Source organism: Equus asinus, chromosome 18 (assembly GCF_041296235.1).
Source record: "Equus asinus isolate D_3611 breed Donkey chromosome 18, EquAss-T2T_v2, whole genome shotgun sequence".
Classification (NCBI taxonomy): domain Eukaryota; kingdom Metazoa; phylum Chordata; class Mammalia; order Perissodactyla; family Equidae; genus Equus; species Equus asinus.
The window spans coordinates 29,643,610-29,663,690 of NC_091807.1; the positions used below are offsets into that span (position 1 = coordinate 29,643,610).

Sequence of the window (20,081 nt, forward strand, 5' to 3'; positions counted from 1 at the left end):
GCACTCTGCTGTCTCCCGGATGGAAATGGAAACACTTCAGTCTGGTACTTACCTTCCTTACCACCAACGTGTCTGCCTTCCCACCTTTTCCTACACGTAACGTGTGACGAAGATAAGCTGACCCACTCACCATTCCCCGGATGTTCTGCCCTCCCACCTCCCAGCCGCCACAACACTGTTCTGTTCCCTCCACCAGTGTCCCAGGCCCCTCCACCAACCGCACCTGCGTAAGATCCCTCCCTAGCCTTCCAACGTCACCCTGTCCCCAAGCACTCCCGACACCCCCAAAGAGAGCATGCTCTCATGGGGTCCTGTAACAGCCCGGTCACACCACGTGGCATGATCAGAAGCCAATTTAAAAAGAGTTACATTTATGACAGTCTGATCCCCTCAGCAGACGGAAGACTGTCTTCCTCCTCTCAGTATTCCCGGCAGTGCCAGGCCCAGCGCCTTGTAAACAGCAGGTGCCGAAGGAACATCGACTGAATTAAATACCTCTAAATAGAACTATTCTAAATACAGACTCAGTCTCTGCAAACGCAGAGTCCTTAGGAGGGTGCCCCTGCTGGCCGCGGTTTCTAACAGGCAGGCAGCTGAGCTACTGGATCCACCAGTCCTGGGACTGCGGCCATTGACTGGCCTGAGGTCCGTCCACTGACTGTCTACGGAGTCCCCGGGCGGCCCCCTAACTCAGGCCGCGGATGGGACGTGGATCTGAGTGAGGAGACACTTCTGCTCCAAGCTGCATGGCGCCCCACGATGCCACATCCTCCACGCACGCTCGCTTCTCCTGGGAGCTGGAACGACCCTGCCACAACCAACTCCCACCCATCTACGTGGGGGGCAGCCTCGGGTGACCTTCTTTAACCTCTAAGGGAGACGCTGTCCTGACTTTCTCACTGCAAGAGAAACGGCCTCCACATGCTCTCCTCTCCCTGAGGTCGCAGGGCCTCTGCTCTTCCAGAAAGGGTACGAGCGGCGTGGCGCCAACTCCAAAGGAACAGAGTGGGAGGCCGCAAGGAAAGGGAGAGGGAACGTTCATCCACGACCCGGGCGCTCCTCAGAGAGGGAACATGTTTTTCTTTGCTGGCTTTCTGGAGAGAGGGGTGGCTCCTGAGCTCGCACAGCTTTGATGTTGAGCATTGCACAATGGGACTCGTTTGCCTCTCCCCTGCCGAGCTCTCCCGGACTGCTGTTCTTAGCCCCGTTAGCTAGCTTCCCGCCTTAACACCAACCTCCCCCTCAGCAGTGTGCTGGGGAGACGGCAGGGCGCTGGGCCCCGGGGACCAGGAGAGGAGGGCCGAGGGTAGCCGAGAGAATCCGCGGGGCCTTCCGTGTCCAGCTTCCCAGGACAGCACCCCTGGGAGGGGCCATCACAGAGCCGCGGCAGGGCCCACGGCTACAGCAGCAGCCCAGCCCCTAGAGCCCCAGGCTGTGCTGGCCAAGGGGCTGGCGGGCAGCCCCAGGAACCCGGGAGACAGACAGACGGACGGAAAGGAAAGAGACAAACCCAGCCAGACACAGCACACAGACAGACAGGCAGACAGTGGGATTACATCTGGTCAGCGCCCCTCACTCTTCTCTCCGAGTCCTCACGTCACAAGTCATGCCCATCTAGAGCAGAGCGTGAAGAAAACCTTTCCAGAACAATCAACTAAACTAGATGAGAGGAAGCCGGGACGGGAGTGAGGACGGCGCAGTCTGTTGCAAGCGCGCACCCGGCCATCAGCAGGGTGGCCTGGCCTGGCCTGGCCGCTGCCCCTGCCAACACATGCTCTGCCGGGGGCACCCTCCCGGAGCAGCCGGGGTCTCCGTGCAGCCTGCCCAGCCTGAGATCAGTGAGGAGCCGGCTGGTCCCTTCCTGCCGAGCCCCAGAGCCCGCGCTGCCCAGGCCACACTCACCTGAAGTCCACGAGGCTCAGGCGGTTCTGCTCGTACGCCCGGAGGAGGAGCAAGATCTTCTGGTCTGCAAGTCACCCAAGGGTCCCTTCAGAAAGCGGAAGCCTGCGCCGCTCCTCCCAGCCGGCCTCAGTGCCAGGACCTCCCACCCTGCCACGGCGCCTGGGCCTCACACGCTTTCTGGTCACACTGCCCGGTCCTCACACTTTCTGGTCACACTGCCTGGTCTTCACACACTTTCTGGTCACACCACCTGGTCCTGATACTTTTCTGGTCACATCGCCTGGTCCTCATACTTTCTGGCCACACTGCCTGGTCCTCACAAACTTTCTGGCCACACCACCCGGTCCTGATAATTTCTGGTCACACTACCTGGTCCTCACACACTTTCTGCTCACCCCGCATGGTCCTCACACGCTTTCTGGTCAGACTGCCTGGTCCTCACACACTCCCGGGGTCATACCACCCGGTCCTCACATGCTCACCCAGGATGCTGAGAGAGGCGCCATAGGCCCCAAGGAGCACTGCGAAGTGGCTGCTCTCACAGACAGAGGGGCACAACCTCACCACCACCGACATCAGGTCCACCAGCGCCTCTGGAAGAAACAACATTGAAAAGCACAGCAGTGCAGGGGTGCGTACATTCAAAGAAAAGCAGACGAGGAAGCACTTCAGGGAACACTTAAATACCGGAAACACGCTTCTCTGAACAATGCTGGGCTCAGGACTGTGCCTTGTCCCTTCCCCACTTTCTCCTTTTTTTCCATAAACACATTTTCACCATCATCTCTCTTCCTAGCCCTGGACACAGTCAGCCTCTCCTCACTCCCCTTGCAAATTTAAGCCACCAAAGATTTTAAAACTTGAGCATTTTCCCCATGTTACCAAAATCTCTAACATTTCCACTTCTGCCTGAATAGAAGGGTGGAGCTTTTTTACTTTTTCTCCTACCCACGCAGTAACTTGGTAATGGTGCTCTTCAACTGAGGAGGTCATTACAGGCGGACCTTGTGGCGATTTCTAATGGTTTGGGGATGTTAATTTTGTCTCTGAGCAGAGTGTGGCTTCACGAGGGCAGGGCCCTTCAGACTGTCCTCTGACGTCTCCGCAGCCCACGCCAACCTCGGGATCACAGAGCTGAGGCACATGCTCACTGCACGGAGCAGGGGAGCTGAAACCTGGCTCCCAGAGCTCCCGCACTGAACCGCCAACAGGGACGCTGGAACCCTCTGCTCCTGACAGAAGTTTCCAACTTCCCACTAACACATTTCATGTAACTAAACAATTTCTCTCAGGTCAGACGCTCCTCCTAACCCCCAGATTTGAACCTGTGCCTACGATGTGGCAATAAAACTTAACCACGACTCCCCTATGCCAGAACAGGCTGTGAAAAGAGATCTGCATGCTGTGTGATTCTAAGTCAGAGGAAACATTTCTTGAACTTGGATTTGGCAGAAACAAAATATTCTAACACCGTTTTGGTATTGCTTCCTTATCTCTGAAAACACATGGGCACTAAGCTTTGGGGCACAGCTAGCTCGATGAAATCAGGAAATCAAATCTCTGCGTGAAACGGGAGGGCGGGGATGAGGAGCCACCTTTCACACGAGGGTCTGGGTTTTCCTCTTCTTCAGACCTCAGCAGAGTTGGCAGAAACAGAGAATGCTGTGTGAGCATCATGTGGACCATGCGGAGTGGGATGAGCTTCGTGCCCACAGAGCTTTCTGGAAGGTACAAGAGCTGTATGGCAGCATGGAGGGCCTTCAAAAATGTATGGTCCTGATACCGAAATCTAGGAGGCAAAAATCAAAGGGGGAAAGAGCTTCATAAGGGGGAATTTTATTTCACAGGAAACAATAAGAAAACTGTTTTCCCTGCATTTTATTAAGAAAGTTTTCCAACACCCCACAAGGTTGAGAATTTTCTAGTGCACAGTCATACACCCATCATCTAGACTCTCCTGCTGCCACTGCATTATACTTGCTTTATCACACACCTGGCTATGAACCCATCACAGGGGACACTTCTGAAAACTAGGAGCAGATGCAGCAAATTTATTTTCTTGACAGGACAAACACCAAACGAACTTCCTGGTGAGCTGAAATGCCAGGAGGCAACAGAAGAGCTGAGCCTGAATAAAGATGACACTCCCTGCCCTCAGCCCACCTTGCCAGTTAGCCTCCCTCCTTCCTTCCTCCTAACTACTCACAACTCCCATCGAATTGTTCAGAAGCCTTGTGTGTCTTAAACCCCTTCAGAACCCAGTGAAGGACCGCAAGGATCATGCTCCAGGAAAAAGAAGTTTTCCAGTAATATATGAATAATGTAAAGAAGCGCTTTGCATATAGCGGGCATTCTAGAAACATGAATTCATCAAAGACTGAAAGAAATGTCATCATTTCATGATGGCAGTCTACAGTTGTCATGAACCTGTGACCTACCTTCACTTCTTTCTCTCCTCCTGGGTGGACTATTTTTCTGTTTCAAGTTGATGAATAATCAGGGACATGAAAATTATAGGCACAATGAAACATCGTTTCATGACTATCTGACTGCCAAAAACGAGTCTGACCATATCAAGTACTACTGAGGATGTGAGGAGAAAAATGAACTTTCACACTGAGGATGTGAGGAGAAAAATGAACTTTCACACTGTGTGAGGTTAGCTCAGAAAGAGGGGAGCGCAAATCGAAAACGGGGTAAAACTGAAGCTGTGCCACACTAACAGCCAGCGAGGGGCCCCTCGCTGAGAAAATCTGGCACAGGGCACCAAGAGACACGCAACATTCACCACAGGAATGGAGGGGAGGGAAGGAGGCAGGAAGGAAGAAGTGGGGGAGGAGCTGTCTATCAGTAGGGGACAGCTAAATAAACTGTGGTTCAGTCACAAGAATACCCCACACTGGTCACAACAAGTTAGACCTACAGGTATCGACATGGGTAACTCAAAAACACGTGAGTGCAAAAAAAGGACACATAAAGGGATAGATTTGTGTAAAATGGTAAACACACTAAACAATGTCATTTATTGTTTAGAGACACTGACAAGTCGCCAAAGTATAAAACCACGCATGGCCATGACAAAGCTCAATCCAGAAGGGGGACACGTTTGGGCGAGCGAGGGAAGAGAATAAATTAGGACAAATATAGAAACTGTCATCGTGTATTAATTTTGCATGCTGCTGTATTATTCTCTGCACATTTCTGATTTTTAAAAAACATTTCGTTTTGTAAAGGCTGTACCTCTCATCATCGTTAGAAGCACGCAGCCTGGCAACGGGCAAATCATCGAACCTCTCCAACATCACACATCCTGCGTCTCTAAAATGGGCACAGCACCTGCTCCGCCGTGTACATTATGCTAATAACAAGCTACAAAACCGGGTCTGCATAATCGATGACATTCACACCCTTACTGAATCGCACCAAGAAAACAAAATCGACTTACTTGAGTCCGGCCTTCACAAATTTCTGCCAATCACCAGGATCAACTTCATTAACTGAATTCTATGAATGAAATAAGTGAGAAATATACACGGAATATCTCAATTAATTTAAAATAGAGACCATGCAATTTAAATTAGAGTCATTTAGTAAATATGGAACATAGTTGCTTACGCAATCCACAAAAGCATGCTGTCGTTTCTTACTTTGATCTTTTGAAATTGTTTTACTTTCGCTGGTAGCTCTGTCATTTTATTAGCACATCTCTGATCACCAAATGAGCAAAAGAAAGCTTCCTAATAGTGCTGTTATTTTTCCTTTGTCCACCATGTCAGACAGCACCCTTTACGACACACAGGTCCAGCCACATCCGACTGCTTAAACACGTGATGTTCCATCTACCCAGGGAGACCTCTGCACCACTGACAGGGCCAGTGCAGGCCCACAGTCACTGATGTGGCAAAAAATCTCCAAACAGAGCGTTACGTTAAATCAAGAGGGGTTGTTCTGGACAGAAGGGGACTGACTGGGAGAAAAGCACAAGGGAACTTTCTGGGATGATGAAAATCTTCCTGGACAGGAGTGTGGGTACAAGGGAACATGTCCTTGTCAACACTGTACACTTAAGAGCTTGTATCTCACAATAAGAGAATTATACCTCAATTACAAGAAAAGGGCTGGTGTGGGATGCCGATAGTGGGGGCAGCTGTGTATGCTTAGGGGCAGCGGATATATGGGAACTCTGCACTTCCACTCAATTTTGCTGTGAATCTAAAACTGGTCTAAAAAAAATTAAGTCCATTAAAAGAAAAAAAAAGAGAGAGCAAGAAGAGTGGGGTAAAGAGGGGGGCATGCCCGCAGAGCGCACATCCCTTCAAGGGCCCTGCCCGTCACTCACTTGAGCCAGCATGCTGGGTGAGGGGCTGACAATGGAGTGGGAATGTCCACCATGACCAGTGGCCGGTGAGCCCAGCACCCCCTCCTCTACAGCTCTGCTCTCTCCAGACCTCAGGGACATTCCTCCTCTTTCCTAGTTCTGCTGTTTTGGGTTCCCATGCGCCTTAAATCCACAAGCCCGTAACAGAACGAATTAATGCTGAAATACTGGTTACAGAGTCTCAGTACACCTACACAGGCACACTGCTTGATCTATAACCTACAAATGTATTTATTATACACTTACTAAGTTTTACTTGGGGTTATTTTCCTGAGGATTACTTGGGTTCAGAGTTTAAATATAAATCACAGTCTTGATGACTTCTAATGCAATTTTACACTGTGCATTGAGGAATAACTCATACGCTAGCCTTCAGGACTTTAATTATTTTTGTGCAAAAATATAATATTTTTTTAAAAAAAGGACACGTTAATAAAAAGGAATAAAGGCCAAAAATAGATAAATATTTCCAAATCTTATGAAAACTTGAAACTCAGAGCCAAGAAGCTCACAGAACCCAAAGTATAGAAAACTTAAAAAAAACTACACCAAGGCATATCATAATCAAATTGCTTTATGCAATGTAAAGAAAAAAATCCTAAAAACAGCCAGACAAAAAAGGCATAATGCACAGAGGAACAAATATGACAGATTTCTTATGAGAAAGACAGTAAAGCAAAATCTTAAAATGCATAAAGAAAAACTGCTAATCTAGAATTTTATACCCTGTGAAACTCTTCCTAACTCATTCTGAGGCCAGTACCGCCTGATCCTAAAGCCAGCCAAAGACATTACAAGAAAATACAATTACAAACTAATATCCCTCATGCACACAGATGCAAAAATTCTTAAAATATTAGCAAATCAAATCTAACAATATATAAAAACAATAATATATCATGATCGAGTATGTCTATCCCAAGAATGCAAAGTTGGTTTAACATTCAAAAGACAATTAATATAATTAACCTCATTAACAAACTAAACAAAAAACAAAACCATATACCATCTCAGTAGATGCAACAAAGCATTTGACAAAATCCCACATCCATTCCTGATAAAAGATAGCTCATTTCAAGCCTTGCCCCCACCTGCCACTTCCGCTCCTAGACACGGCCCCTCTCACTTCCCACCAGGCTGCACTCATACCACCTGGCTTGGAATGTGTCTGTAAACCTTAGTTTGTCTATCTCAGTCTTTCCCTTAAAAATTTAACCAGGATCTCTAAGAAAAGACAAGACACCTACCAACAGCTCATTTAATCTCAGCAGCATTTGCTTCTCTTGATCCTGGGCATTGTCATTGGCTTGCTGGCTACCAGTGAAAGACATGATCAGCCACTTTACACAGGACTCCAGCAGAGTCTTTTTCCAGGTGTGCAGCTCTTCTGCCGACCCTTTCAGGGCTGCTGTGACAGAGTCAGCCACGATCCAGCTGCAGCATAAGACAAAGTCACAGAGTCAGAGGGAGGGCCTGAATCTCTGGTTTTACGTATAACCCAACATTACAATGGCCATATGGGAAAGATGTTCTGAGTCCTACTCCCTATGTTACTCAAGCACAGGAATTACAGGGTTCCCCCACCCCTTACTCAAACATCAAAGATGTATCAGAATTTTTACAACAGGGGGAAACAACAGACGCACCAGAAAAAGGATATATCGTCCAAACTTTGTCCAAATCAGGCTATCACAACCTCAGCACTACTGACAATCTGAGCCAGGTGATTCTTTAGCAGGAGAGGCTGTCCGATACATTATAGGATACTTTGCAGCACCCCTGGCCTCTACCCGCTAGATGCCAAAAGCAACACCCCCACCCATGTTGTGACAATAAAAGATGTCAGACGTTGCCAATTGTCCCTGGAGTGGGCAAAATCAGCCCTGGTTGAGAACCACGGCTCTGAGGGAATCAGAAGCATCCATCTGCGCTCCAGCCAGGATGCTGGAAGAAGAGTGCTTGTAGAACTGCCTTCTCACCCACCAGCAGGTCAGCAATGCAGCCGTCTTCCATTAGTTCAGAAATACTACAAGGAAAGGTGGAGCCAAGAGGGGTAGAGCCAGCAAACATCTGAGCCTTCATACCTCCTGTGACTGTTTGGAGTCTGAAGCAAGCTGGGCAAATGGTCCATGAGGACACCGAGGTCCTTGGCTCTTGCAAACGGGACCAGCTGGGCCAGGATCTCCTGATGCAACCCAGACTTGGGGGGCCCGTCAGCACTGAGAAGCCTGGCCTGCAACTGCCTCCACAGGGCCTTCCTCAAGACGGGAATGACAGCAGAGGACACTGGGCAGAGACAAAACGGAAAGGGAGCTGCACACCATGGCGTGCTGGACTTGGCGCATACCAGCTCATAAGAGCTGATGGCTATATTTTAGGAATCTGTGACCTGTGTGATGTCACACTGGTAGCTTGAAATTGGCCACGGCAGGAATACTGACACCATGGAAACTGGCAAATGCTACAAATCAGCCTCCCCGGAGAGGCAGTTATTAGGCACTGAGCAGCTCACCACGGGTCACCTCTTGTCAGTCAACCCTCTGACAAGGATTCCGCAAGCCGGTGGCCCTGGGTGTAACCCCTAGCTCGAAAATCATGATGGGATGGTGAGCACCAAAGTTCCGCACTCACACAGGATTCATTCTTCACAGGCGTGGGGACAGGAGAGGGTTGTGAGGAGAGGCGCATGGAGGACCACTGACTGAAAGGCTCCCTCCTGCGGGCGTGCTCTTACTTTTTAAAAACCTCTGTCATCGCTGATATGAAGCTATGCAACACAGAGGCAAAGTGGTGAGTGAAAAACCATTCATGCATACAAGGAAGAGGAATTAAAATTAACCTGAGGTGATTGAGAAGTGCCTCAGATCTGAAACCTGATGGGTGGGAAGAGAGAGCTGGGCTCAAGCTGTCTCGACTCAGCATCAACTCACCAACGCTTCCTGATGGCGGGGCAGGTGGGACCGGACAAGGGACAATTATCCCAAATGACCTCCTCTACGTAACAAGGCCCAGGGACCCAGCTACTTCCCCTCACCCACCCCCAGGTTCATGTGGGTAACTTGGCATTGATGGAAGCACGGGGATGACACCTCAAGAGACTGAGGGGCAGGGGCTGGCCCAGCGATGTATTGGCTAAGTTCGCACACTCCACTTTAGTGGCCTGCGGTTCAGTGGTCTGGGCGTGGACCTAGCACTGCTCGTCAAGCCACACTGTGGCGGCATCTCACATAAAATAGAGGAAGACTGGCACAGATGTCAGCTCAGGGACAATCTTCCTCAAGCCAAAAGAGGAAGATTGGCAACAGACATTAGTTCATGGCCAATTTTCCTCACCAAAAAAAAAAGAGAGAGAGAGAGAGAACAAGAGACTGGGGGGAGGGGTGCTGAGTGAGAATTCTCTTTCTCAATCTTCAGAGCTGGGTCAGATGCTGTAGGAGAAACAGAAGCAAACCATACCCCAGAACGTGAAGTTCCAGGGTTTAAAAAGAGACATGTAGTTCTACCTCCTCAGGCCCTCCAACTTAAAATTCCCGGCTGCCCAAAGTCACACTTTCCCCTACCTCCTGCTGGGCGCGTGAAGTGTCCCTGAGTCCTACACTGGAGGTACACGTGGACGAGGGGGAGGAAGTCGTCGAGGCCCTCTCGTAGGCAGTGCTCCATGCCGGCCTGCCAGCACCACAGCTCAAACCGCAGCAGGTGGGTACAGCTCTGCTCGAGGAGCAGGGCAGCGATGCTGAGGGACGCCTGCGTCCGCCGGGCCAGGCAGTAGTCGAGCAGATGGACCCCGACCACGGGGGCCAGCACAGGCTCTCTCTGCAGAGTGTGGAGGAACACAGCATCCAGCTCGTCTACGGCCAGCGTGGGGAGCAAAGCCCCCAGGCCTTTCACGTACTCGGAGGCCCAGAGGAGCTCGCCGCTCAGCAGCTGATCCTGGCGGCCGCTGGTCAACAGCTGGACCAGGGTGTTGCCGAGAATGTTCAAGCGTCTCTCCTTCCTGGGGGACTTCATGGGTTGGTGGGCCACCAGGTGGGCCTCGGGCAGGGTCAGCAGGGCCAGGATGACCTCTCGGAGCTGGGCATCCTCCATGTATGGATGCAGCCCCTGCAGGGCCTCGAGCTGTGGCAGGGTCTTTGGTGGTGACGTGGCCGGGCCCGCCCTCCTGATTCGCAGCTCTTTCAACACGCTCTGGGTGATGGCCTCTGAGTATCTGGCCAGGAGTCCCAGCTGACCAGTGTTCCGGAGGATCGGGGCGCTCACCATCAGCAGCTGCAGGACCCCGGCACTGAGGTGGCCTGCCAGGAGCTTCACGAGGATGGGGCTGAGGGTGTGCGGAGGAAGGGCCTGCTGCTCCAGGGCCAGGTACCAGCCCTCCAGTGTGGGATGTCTGAGGATGGCCACGAGCACCTCCTCCAGCGTCTAGAAGATAGTGACAATGTACGACTTCATACATGGCCCTGGGCCCGCGGCTGCCCTGTGAGTATTCGCTGTTATGAGTAGGACAGAGAGCACAAAGCAGCTTTCCTAAGCCATCCCATCCTCAGGTTTAAGTTTCAATGCCCATCTCAGAGGTGCCTAGAGCACTCCAACCCAAGCCCAGTCAAACCTGTCACCCAATCGTCGTGCATGTCCTCCCCTGTATGGCCAGGAGGGCTGGACTGTGACTTGGCCAGTGTGCCCCGCTGTCCAGCAGGCAACTGATGAATTCAGACTGACTGACTTTACTGTGCAGCAAACTGCTCTTCAGTCTCTCAATGCAGAGGCCGGGCCAGGCAGAAACGCCACAACGTGATGAAGAGCAATCATGTACTGGTTTCTCCTTAGCAGCCCTGCTCTCCTAAATACACCATGTTGAAGAATGTGGGTATCAACTGACAGCTGGGGGGGCAGCGAACAGAGAAAGAAGAAACCCCATGTCTGGGAAGGTGGACTCAGATTAAACTGCTGTGAAAGTCCACAATCCAGAACGGAAGGCATCCCTGACATTACTTTCAGAAGAAGACTGGGCCCCAAGTGACCCCCTGAAAAACCAGCCCTGGCCCCGCCACTGAGTTCAAACCGCTGAGCACAGAGCAGCGGAGCGCCATCGCTGAATTAGAGGAGGAGTGGACTCAGTTGTTCTAAGCAGCCTTGCCGAACACGACTCGTAGCCAACAAAGCTACAGCAGTCCCCGGGGAGAGGAATAAATTTTATTATTTACTCATCAGGGAGAGAAAGAGGGGCCTATCACACTTTCCAACCTGAGCTCTGCCAAACAAAAACAGCTGGGCACGAGGCCATGTTAGGACCACTGTGCCCGTCGACTGGCCAACAGGGGGTCCTGCAGCAACGGGCAACTCCCAGAGAGACCTCCTGGAGATCACAGGAAGGAGCTGTGTGTCAGACTGCCAAATGAGGAACGTGTTTGCTTCCAGAACCCAGTAAAACAGGTCAAATGGCAAACTGTGAGAAAGACTCGCCCCGCCCCAATTAAACAGGCTGCTTCACAAGACAACGGCAGGAGAGAAGGCCGGCTCTTCCCAGAGCAGTGAACTCGCCGTGTGTATTTACTGTGAAGGGCCTCACCACCACTTTTATTCAACGTAGGCTGCGACTATTTAAAAGGAAAATAGTCACTGAGTTCTCAAGAGGCTCCCACCACACAGTGAAGGGAAACTGCTTAGGAGGGCGGGTGTGAGCCGAGAGAACCAGACCGAATTCACCCCCGCTCATCTCTGGGCAGAGGATTGGGCGGGGGGGGGTTTAGTGTCTCCTCAAGTCTTCTGCACTTCCCCATTCTCCTGCAATGGACACGTATTTGTTTTCAATCGGCAGTGGAGGGAAAGTCAGTGTCCGTGACTTTACAGGAAAAGGCCAACAGGAAGGAGACCCACAGAAGAGGGTGGCGGTACCTTGTCATTGGCCAGCTCCAGCAAGGCCATGGACTCCATGTCCAAAAAGAGGTCGGATTCAGCCTGGGCGGCCTCGCACCTCTGCTGGTTCTGGGCGTCCAGCTGCTCACAGTGGACGACCAGACTCCTGAGGAGATCCAGGAGGAGCTGCAGGCGGGGAGGCCCCGCGCTTCCGCCCAGCTGTGAGGACGAGAGCCACACCTCAGACCAGGGAAGGGCTAAGTCACCGAAACAGTGACTGCCGAGTCCCTCTGACCAAAGGGTGCAATGTTACAGAGACAGGAATTGCGGAGGGAGGCGGGCTAGAATGGCAACTCCTGTACACGCAGGATTTGTGAAACACCAACACCTTCGCTCATTCTCAGTAAGAGACATGTCCTCCTAAACCCTGATGAAACATACAGGTTTATTTTGACCAAAATGAGGGGAGAAGGCCCACCTCAAAACCTAAACTGAACATCTGTAGACACATCGGGGACAGAAAGCTCGACAATGATCTAGTGAACTAAACTCAGGAGAGAGAGGGGACAGCTGGCTGAGCCGCTGGTCCAGTCGCTGTGGGAAGGCTCCGTGCTCACCAACAGCTGCCCCAGCGACACAGTTTGGCTGCACCAGCCTGTCTTTGGCTGGGAAGGGCTTCGCTGAGCTTGCACCTACGGCCTGGAGAAGATGCGCCAACTGCCTCTGCGCTCTGCTCCAGGGCAAGGGGCAGCAGGCATTGAGGAGCATGAACAAGCCCCCTAGAGTTACGGGCCTGCCCCGTGGCCCTGGGCGCATCAGTCACCACCCTCCCCACGTGAGGAACAGGTCAACAAGGTGACCCCAGGACTCCAGCAGTACTGTCGCTCAGTTTGGCCCCGACCCGGAGGAGTTCACATCCTCTGGAGGTGGAGCCCGGGAGCACACGTGCCGCGGGGCAGGGTGGGAGCACGGCTCACCTGGCTGAAGCTCTCCACGGTGCTCCTGACGTAGAGCAGCAGCTGTTTGGCGGCCCGCAGGCCCTGGGGCAGTGGGAGGCGTGGGAGGGCGGCCCGCAGCTGCGCCTGGACCCGCTCGTCCAGCAGTGCCCCCTCGCTTTCGTAGGCCGTGCGCAGCAGGGTGGCGAAGGAGGGGGCCGAAGCCTCCCGGGGGGCAGGGCTGCCCGGCGTCTGCAGCGGCTTGGGGAGACAGCAGCAGCGCAGAGAAGAGGAGACACATATGAGCACAGGGGAAGAAATGCCCAGTCCACCGGAACAGGCACAGGCGACACTCATGACCAGGGGACATGTCACAATAATCACGTACTAATACTAAAATCAATGTGGCCACGAGGCACTTTATATAATTAATGAAGTCCGGATATTATCCGTCACACCTATCTTCCTCGAGTGTGTTAACTCGCAGGCACTTCCGCAGGGAGGTGTCCACACACCATGGAGGAGACACTGCAGTCAGGAGCTGCGTGTGACAGAGACGGGATCCGATTCACAGGAGTCACGGTGATTAACCCCTGGGAACGGGGAAATCACGGCCTGTAAAGAGCCGGCGCTGTAAGCGGCATGCCTCCCCGAAGGCCCTCCCCTGGAGCCTCGGTTGGAACACTGTCTTGCTCTGAGGAGATGACAATGGACAGAATGAGGATCAATTCCTGCAGTCATTCTGCCTCAGACTGAAGCTGTTCATCTCGCCTGACACAATTCCCAAACTGCCTTGTTTGTTTACCCCACATGGCTTTTATAACTCCAAACACTCCCTTCCTAAGGCCAAAAACACTAGGCCGTGCACCCAGAAATTCAGTGCGTCTCAAAATGGGGTCCCAGGACCAGCAGCAGCATCCCCAGAAACTTGTCACAAACGCAAATTCCTGGATGCGCACCCCACTGCGGAATCAGACCCTCTGGGGGTAGAGCCCAGAGACCTGTCTGAAGGAGGCTCCAGGGAACTCTGCTGCCCTTCAGGGTGAGAACCACTGCTGCGACCTGGGGAGACCTGAGCGCCAGGAGGCACACACTGAACCGCCCACGGCTCCCCACGAGCTGCTGGGCGGCTATAACCGACTCGGAATCCCGGCTGACCAAGCGCAGGAAGGCGGCCAGAACTGTCAAGGGTGTGAACCCTGGAGCCTGATGGCCTGGGCCGAATCTTGACTCCACCACTGACTGATTGGTGGTGGGGGAAGGAAAAAAACCCAACCACTCTGTGCCTCAGTTCCCCCATGCATATAATGAGGATAGCAAGAATCTTAACCTCCTCCCCAGCTGTGAGGATTAAATGGCTTAAAACACACATGGTACACTTCATATGAAGCCCTGACAAACAGACATGCAATCGATCTAACATCCTGTTACCAATATCATGAGACAAGGAGGGCCTCAGCTGCCTGCTTTTTCACAGGCAGCCAAAACTGAACAAATACACAAAAACGCACACCAAAGAGTTAATTCCTTGGGCCACCCAGCATTCATAAATACTCTGCACTGGAGCCAGAACTGCAGTACCGCATTACAAGAATGTAGTCCCTACCAAAAGAAAATACTTTCTTCCTTTTTTTTTTTTTTTTGTGGTGAGGAAGATTAGCCCTGAGCTAACACCTGTGCCAATCTTTCTCCATTTTACGTGGGATGCCACCAGAGCACGGCTTGATATGCGGTGCTAGGTCCACGCCTGGGATCCAAACCTGAAAGCCCCAGGGCCATTGAAGCAGAGCATGCGAACTTAACCACTATGCCATGGGGCTGGCCCCTTCTTCCTTTTTTTCACTTTCCCAGGCTGAGCAGAATGGAGCCTGCTGAGGGTGTCCGGGGCCAGGTCTGACTGCTGAGCACGAGAAGTCTAGGAGCATGCTAAGGCCCACAATAGAGGGCTACGAGACAAGCGTGCACAGATCACTCAGTGAGGAAAGCAGAGAAGGCAACCCCCGCCTCAGAGCCGGAACGTGATGTGCCACTTATGCAGCCGGTGGGAAATGCGATTCTGTGGCACCACGAGCCCTGTGTCTCAGGCACATCAGCTGAGCAGCAGTGACGGCCCTCAGCCTCCTCTCCTCTGCAGGGAAAATCAGGAGGCTAAGAAACTTCACCCTGTAGGCTGCACAGCTGTAAAGCCACACGGCTGTGGCACAGCCAGCTGGGGCCCCTGGAAGAACCCTCCGGGCTTTTCCAGGAAAGGCCTGGCTTCCACGGGAGCAGCGACGGCCGCAGCTCACCAAGGCCTCGCGGGCTGGCTCTGGGATCCAGAGGCTGTAGTATCTGCTGAACCAGGACAGCTGACGGCAGCAAGGCGGGAGTGGAGGCTCTAACTTGTCATAAGCCTGAAGCAGGAGACACAGAGCCAGAGGGTCTCTCTGGGTGTGGAGGAGGTCCGTGAGCACCCCCGTCAGATACGTCACGATGCTTTCTCCTGCAAGGAAACGAGATCAGGGCAGGGAGCGGCGTGCTGTGATCCGTGGATAACGCCAACTCCCACACATATTCAAGACCCAGAAGAACTCATAACCGCTCCCCAGGGGGTCAGAAAACCACACTGGAAGGCACATGCTACACTGCAGACTGCACCAGACTCTGTTTTATTTAAGCATACAGCACACAGTCAGACTTCAGATCCAGAGGCCCAGAAGTGGAGACCAGGCACAGAAGAGATGAGGCAGAGCCACTGGGACCAGGACTCGCTTGGTGCTCCCCAACCCGTTTCCTCTGCCTCGGCACGTAAGCCTCCCTTGAGGTTAGGCTGGGACCACATGACTGGTTTAGCCACTTCCAGGCCCAGCCCAAACACCCATGATTGACTGTCCACTCTCTCTTCCTCTTCCGCAGTGACCTGGGAAGACATACGTGGAGATGGCCCAGCTCAGGAAGGGAGCAGCCTGGATCCCTGAGCTACTTCCTGGAGGAGAGCCACCCAGGAGAGCAACCTGACCTGTATTGGACTACGACAAGGCCACGAAAGAGACCTTTGATCATTAAACCACTGACATGTTGGGGCTTCTTTGCTACTGCAGCAAAGCCTGAGCAGTCCTGACTATTTACACCACTGGGATCTGGGAGCAACTTCCTTGGGTCTAAGTTGTCTGGATACCCAGCAAGTAGGAAGAACTCACACCTTAGCACCAAGATATCGACAATAAATGCTGAAGAAAAAACATCAGTGTCACAGCAGCTGTCTGTGCAGCCATGTAAACGCGTTATTTCAGATGCATCCCTCAGATGACCCATCTCCCAACAGCCTCACCAGCCTCCAGATTCCTATGTCCGCAGGCTCAGCTCCACCGGCTATGTGGCCTTCACTTTGTGGGTCTGAACCCTGCTGCTTTGGGTTTTTAGCAATTATTTCCAGAGCCCCTGGAAGCCCGCCTCCTACCCGATGCAGACCAGCCGGCCTGACGCACCCAGAGCATGCTGACAACACACAGGTACCTGCTTCACTTTCTGTCCCAAGAAGCAACTTGTTTCTGGCTTCCAGGGCTGCGGGGACCACAGCACTGAACGGGAATGTGAGCAGGATCATGTCTTCATTCAGTAAGAATCCAATCTCCTCATCTAAGCCTTCGCTGCCCTCCACCAGGACATCCACCATGTCGAGAACGTCTGAGACAGAAAGGGGGGAATCACGCCAAGCAAGAGCCAGAACCCCACAGTGAGGAAGGGATAAACAAGAAAATACTTGCAAAGAGAGAAAAAAAAGCTGAACTTCTCTTGGGGGAAAATGCTTAATCGAGTTTGATTCTTCAAAGATGAGGGCATTACCTATAAAATCTTAAGATCTTTGCCAGGCAAAATGCAGGATACCCAGCTCAGGTGATAACAGGTTGAAGTTTTCTCAGGTGACACGGAGAAGTCCAGAAACTAACCTGGATATTCAGGCAAACAACACAAAATCTGCGAAGCCAAACAGTCTAAGCTGAAAGCACAGATGAGGGCCAGAGTCTGGATTCACATCTTGACTTTGGTATGTACTTGCTGTGTGAAGTTGGGCTGATTACAGCACCTTTCTGTGCTCAGGTGCCTTACTGATGTATGAAGTGAGGATAACAACACACCCTGCTTAGGGTTGCTCATGAGGCTACGAGAGTTAAGATCTGTAAGGAGCTTAGATCAGCACCCGGCATAAACAATGCACAAAGAAAAACAATGCAGCAAAAAGCTCTGTACACACTTCCCATTACATGAACAAACTCGGCGATTTCATTCCACAGTAAGCCGATCTTTGAGGCAAAGAGATGGACGTCAGCACCCTGCACAAGGCTTTCATGCGAGTCTCCTTGTCTGGCTCTAACGTGCCACCGTGGCTCCGTCTTCAGAGCCCTGAGCAGCGCAGGAGGGGCACCTACCGTCGATGTGGGAGACAGGGATGCTGACATCATCCGCGTCCTGCTTCGTCACTGTGGCCTGCAGTGTGCTGGCTTCTTGGACAAAGTCAGATGCTTTGTCCGTGTATGAATAGGGATTTGCCACCAACGTCAATAAAACCTGGGCATTGAAGAGTCAAATGGGAAACATTTAGATGGTCACAAATGAAAGGAAAAAATGCCCAAAAATGCCACTGGTGAAATAATGAGAGGAGCTCAAATGGTAATAGGCCTTAATAAGGACAAAAGGTTTTCTGCCAAGTTTTTTTGTGTTTTACTTTTGGTTATAGAATTTTTTTAAAAATCTCCTTTTAGTATAAACCATTGCTTTTAATAGCACTCTTAGTATACCACTATTTCCTCATGCAAGAACAAATCCCCAGAGGGAAATTAAATGGCACAGAGTAACATATTCCTATTTTACAGATTTTAAAACTGAGTACGTTCTGATGTCTCAGCAAGAACTAGGAAGTAAGCTGGGGAGAGAGGCCTTTGGTGCTGGTGCATCAAAAATGCCCTGATTACGCCAAGGCCCACTGGGTACAATTATCCTGAACATGCTCCTTCACACAGGAAATACGTGCTCACGCGTTCCAAAAACTGAATCACGGTTTCTCTCTCCTCCTCCTGGGTGCTGTCCAGGTGCTCCAGCCACAGCTCCAGCTCCCTCCAGGTGTGCTCAAACATGCCCGTGTCCTGCAGGATCTGTCGGGAAGCAGACACCAGCTCAAGAGTCAGGGTGGACCCCGTGCTCTGTGGGATCTGCAGTGGTTTGTGCTCCGGCCCGCCAGAGAGCCACGGAGCACCGGGCAGGTCAAAGTTCCATCCACAGTTTACTCTAAAAGCTACTCCTTCAAAACAACACTCCCATTGTTGAGGGAAACAAGGAAAAGAGACCACACGGGGCTCTGTCGAAGAAAACACAATCCCGTCTTGCCGGCTCTTACTCCTTTTCTTCAACTCCTAAATAATACAGAGGGGGAAACATCCACCTGCGACTCAGGAGGCTGATTTTTGACCTGAGTTTTCACAAAGACCCAGGGAAACAGGCACGACTCGACCCCTCACAGCTACTCAACACTCCACCTGTATGACATTCTCCAAGATAACGAACCAATCACGTCCAATCATCCCGGGGTGGACCTCAAGACTCAGGCTGGGGCAAGAAGTGCCCTCTGTTTCTAAGAGAACAGAATTTGTTCTGACTTGAGCCTGAGGGGGTGAGAATATGACACCCCCAAACTGCCCAATGACAGAGACTCACCGTGGGGTCTGTGCAGCCCCACGGCACGAGCCCTGCAACAGAGGGCACCAAAGGCAAAGCCGATTGTGCCCAGGCCACCCATCTGTAGTCGGTGACCATGACATCTGGCTGGGGTCAAGTTCACACCTGCACAACCTGGAAGGAAACAGTAACAAGTGGAGGTCAAGACCCAGACGTTCATGTCCTCCAGGCGGCTCAGGTGATAAGGTTAAAGGGCAGCAAGATTATCAGCACTTCAATGAAAGGTTGAAACCTTTGCATCCTAAAAACGGTGAACGTGATTTCCATAGCACCCCCCAAGATGCTTGCTGCAGAGCAGAAACAAGGAACTCAATCTCCCACTGCCACGCAAGACCTGACGTAGCCCTGGAAAATGGGCACCAAGTACAAGAACAAAGAGAAGCAGATGGTCAAACTCCTCCTTCCCTTCTGCAGATTTTGATGACACCTGTGCTGTGGGTGACGGTCAAGGTCAAAAGGCTGAAGTGGGCTGGCCCTGTGATGTAGTGGTTAAGTTTGTGCACTTTGCTTTGGCAGCCTGGGGTTTTGCAGGTTTCGATCCCAGGCACGGACCTATACAGCACTCATCAAGCCATGCTACGGTGGTGCCCCACATACAAAATAAAGGAAGACTGGCACAGATGTTAGCTCAGGGCCACTCTTCCTCAAGCAAAAAGAGGAAGGTTGGCAACAGATGTTAGCTCAGGGCCAATCTTCTTCACCAAAAAAAAAGGGGGGGGGGGGCTGAAGCCCTGGAGAATGCCCAGCGTGGAGCTGGGGAAAAAGACACTGTCTAGTCAACAGTTCCTCAGAGGCCAGAATCTAATATTTACTTAGCCTACAATATGGGAGGTATGACCTACTACTTTATCACATGTAATCTCCTCCACAATCCTACGGTTTCATCATTCCCATTCTCCATGGGAAAACTGAGTTCAGAGAGGTTAAGTAACTTGTTCAATGCCACCCAGGATGTGGCAGAACCAGGACTCAGATCTAGGAAATGGACTTCCAAGTGCATGCTTTCCCCTGTAGTTTGCCCTGATGCCTCTTGGGAACACAGCCACGTTGAAGACATGATAAACTTAAGCTGCTGTAAAGCCTTTTTTTTTTTTTTAAAGATTGGCACCTGGGCTAACAACTGTTGCCAATCTCTTTTTTTTTTCCTGCTTTATCTCCCCAAACCCCCTCTGCACACAGTTGTATATATCTGAGTTGCACGTCCTTCTAGTTGTGGGATGTGGAACGCTGCCTCAATGTGGCCTGATGACCGGTGCCATGTCCGGGCCCAGGATCCGAACCCTGGGCCACCACAGCAGAGCATG

The 20,081-nt window shown here is 51.7% G+C and overlaps 1 protein-coding gene across 4 annotated transcripts in view; it reads right to left on the bottom strand.

Moving 5' to 3' along the window:
• The window catches only part of URB1 (URB1 ribosome biogenesis homolog), a 76,268-nt gene that overhangs the window by 21,684 nt on the left and 34,503 nt on the right, over positions 1–20,081 (bottom strand). For all 4 annotated transcript variants that reach the window (XR_011495377.1, XM_014827590.3, XM_070488758.1 and 1 more), the window contains exons 16-28: positions 18,081–18,197; positions 17,475–17,613; positions 16,561–16,731; positions 15,354–15,547; positions 13,108–13,326; positions 12,170–12,349; positions 9,841–10,696; positions 8,365–8,566; positions 7,528–7,714; positions 5,348–5,406; positions 3,498–3,691; positions 2,385–2,495; positions 1,903–1,966 (exon numbers count right to left, since the gene is read on the bottom strand). Coding sequence is in view for 3 of the 4 variants with exons in the window: in XM_014827590.3 (XP_014683076.3) it covers positions 1,903–1,966; positions 2,385–2,495; positions 3,498–3,691; positions 5,348–5,406; positions 7,528–7,714; positions 8,365–8,566; positions 9,841–10,696; positions 12,170–12,349; positions 13,108–13,326; positions 15,354–15,547; positions 16,561–16,731; positions 17,475–17,613; positions 18,081–18,197 (2,693 nt within the window). In the remaining variant the exon portion in view is untranslated. The remainder of the gene's footprint in view (positions 1–1,902; positions 1,967–2,384; positions 2,496–3,497; positions 3,692–5,347; positions 5,407–7,527; positions 7,715–8,364; positions 8,567–9,840; positions 10,697–12,169; positions 12,350–13,107; positions 13,327–15,353; positions 15,548–16,560; positions 16,732–17,474; positions 17,614–18,080; positions 18,198–20,081) is intronic.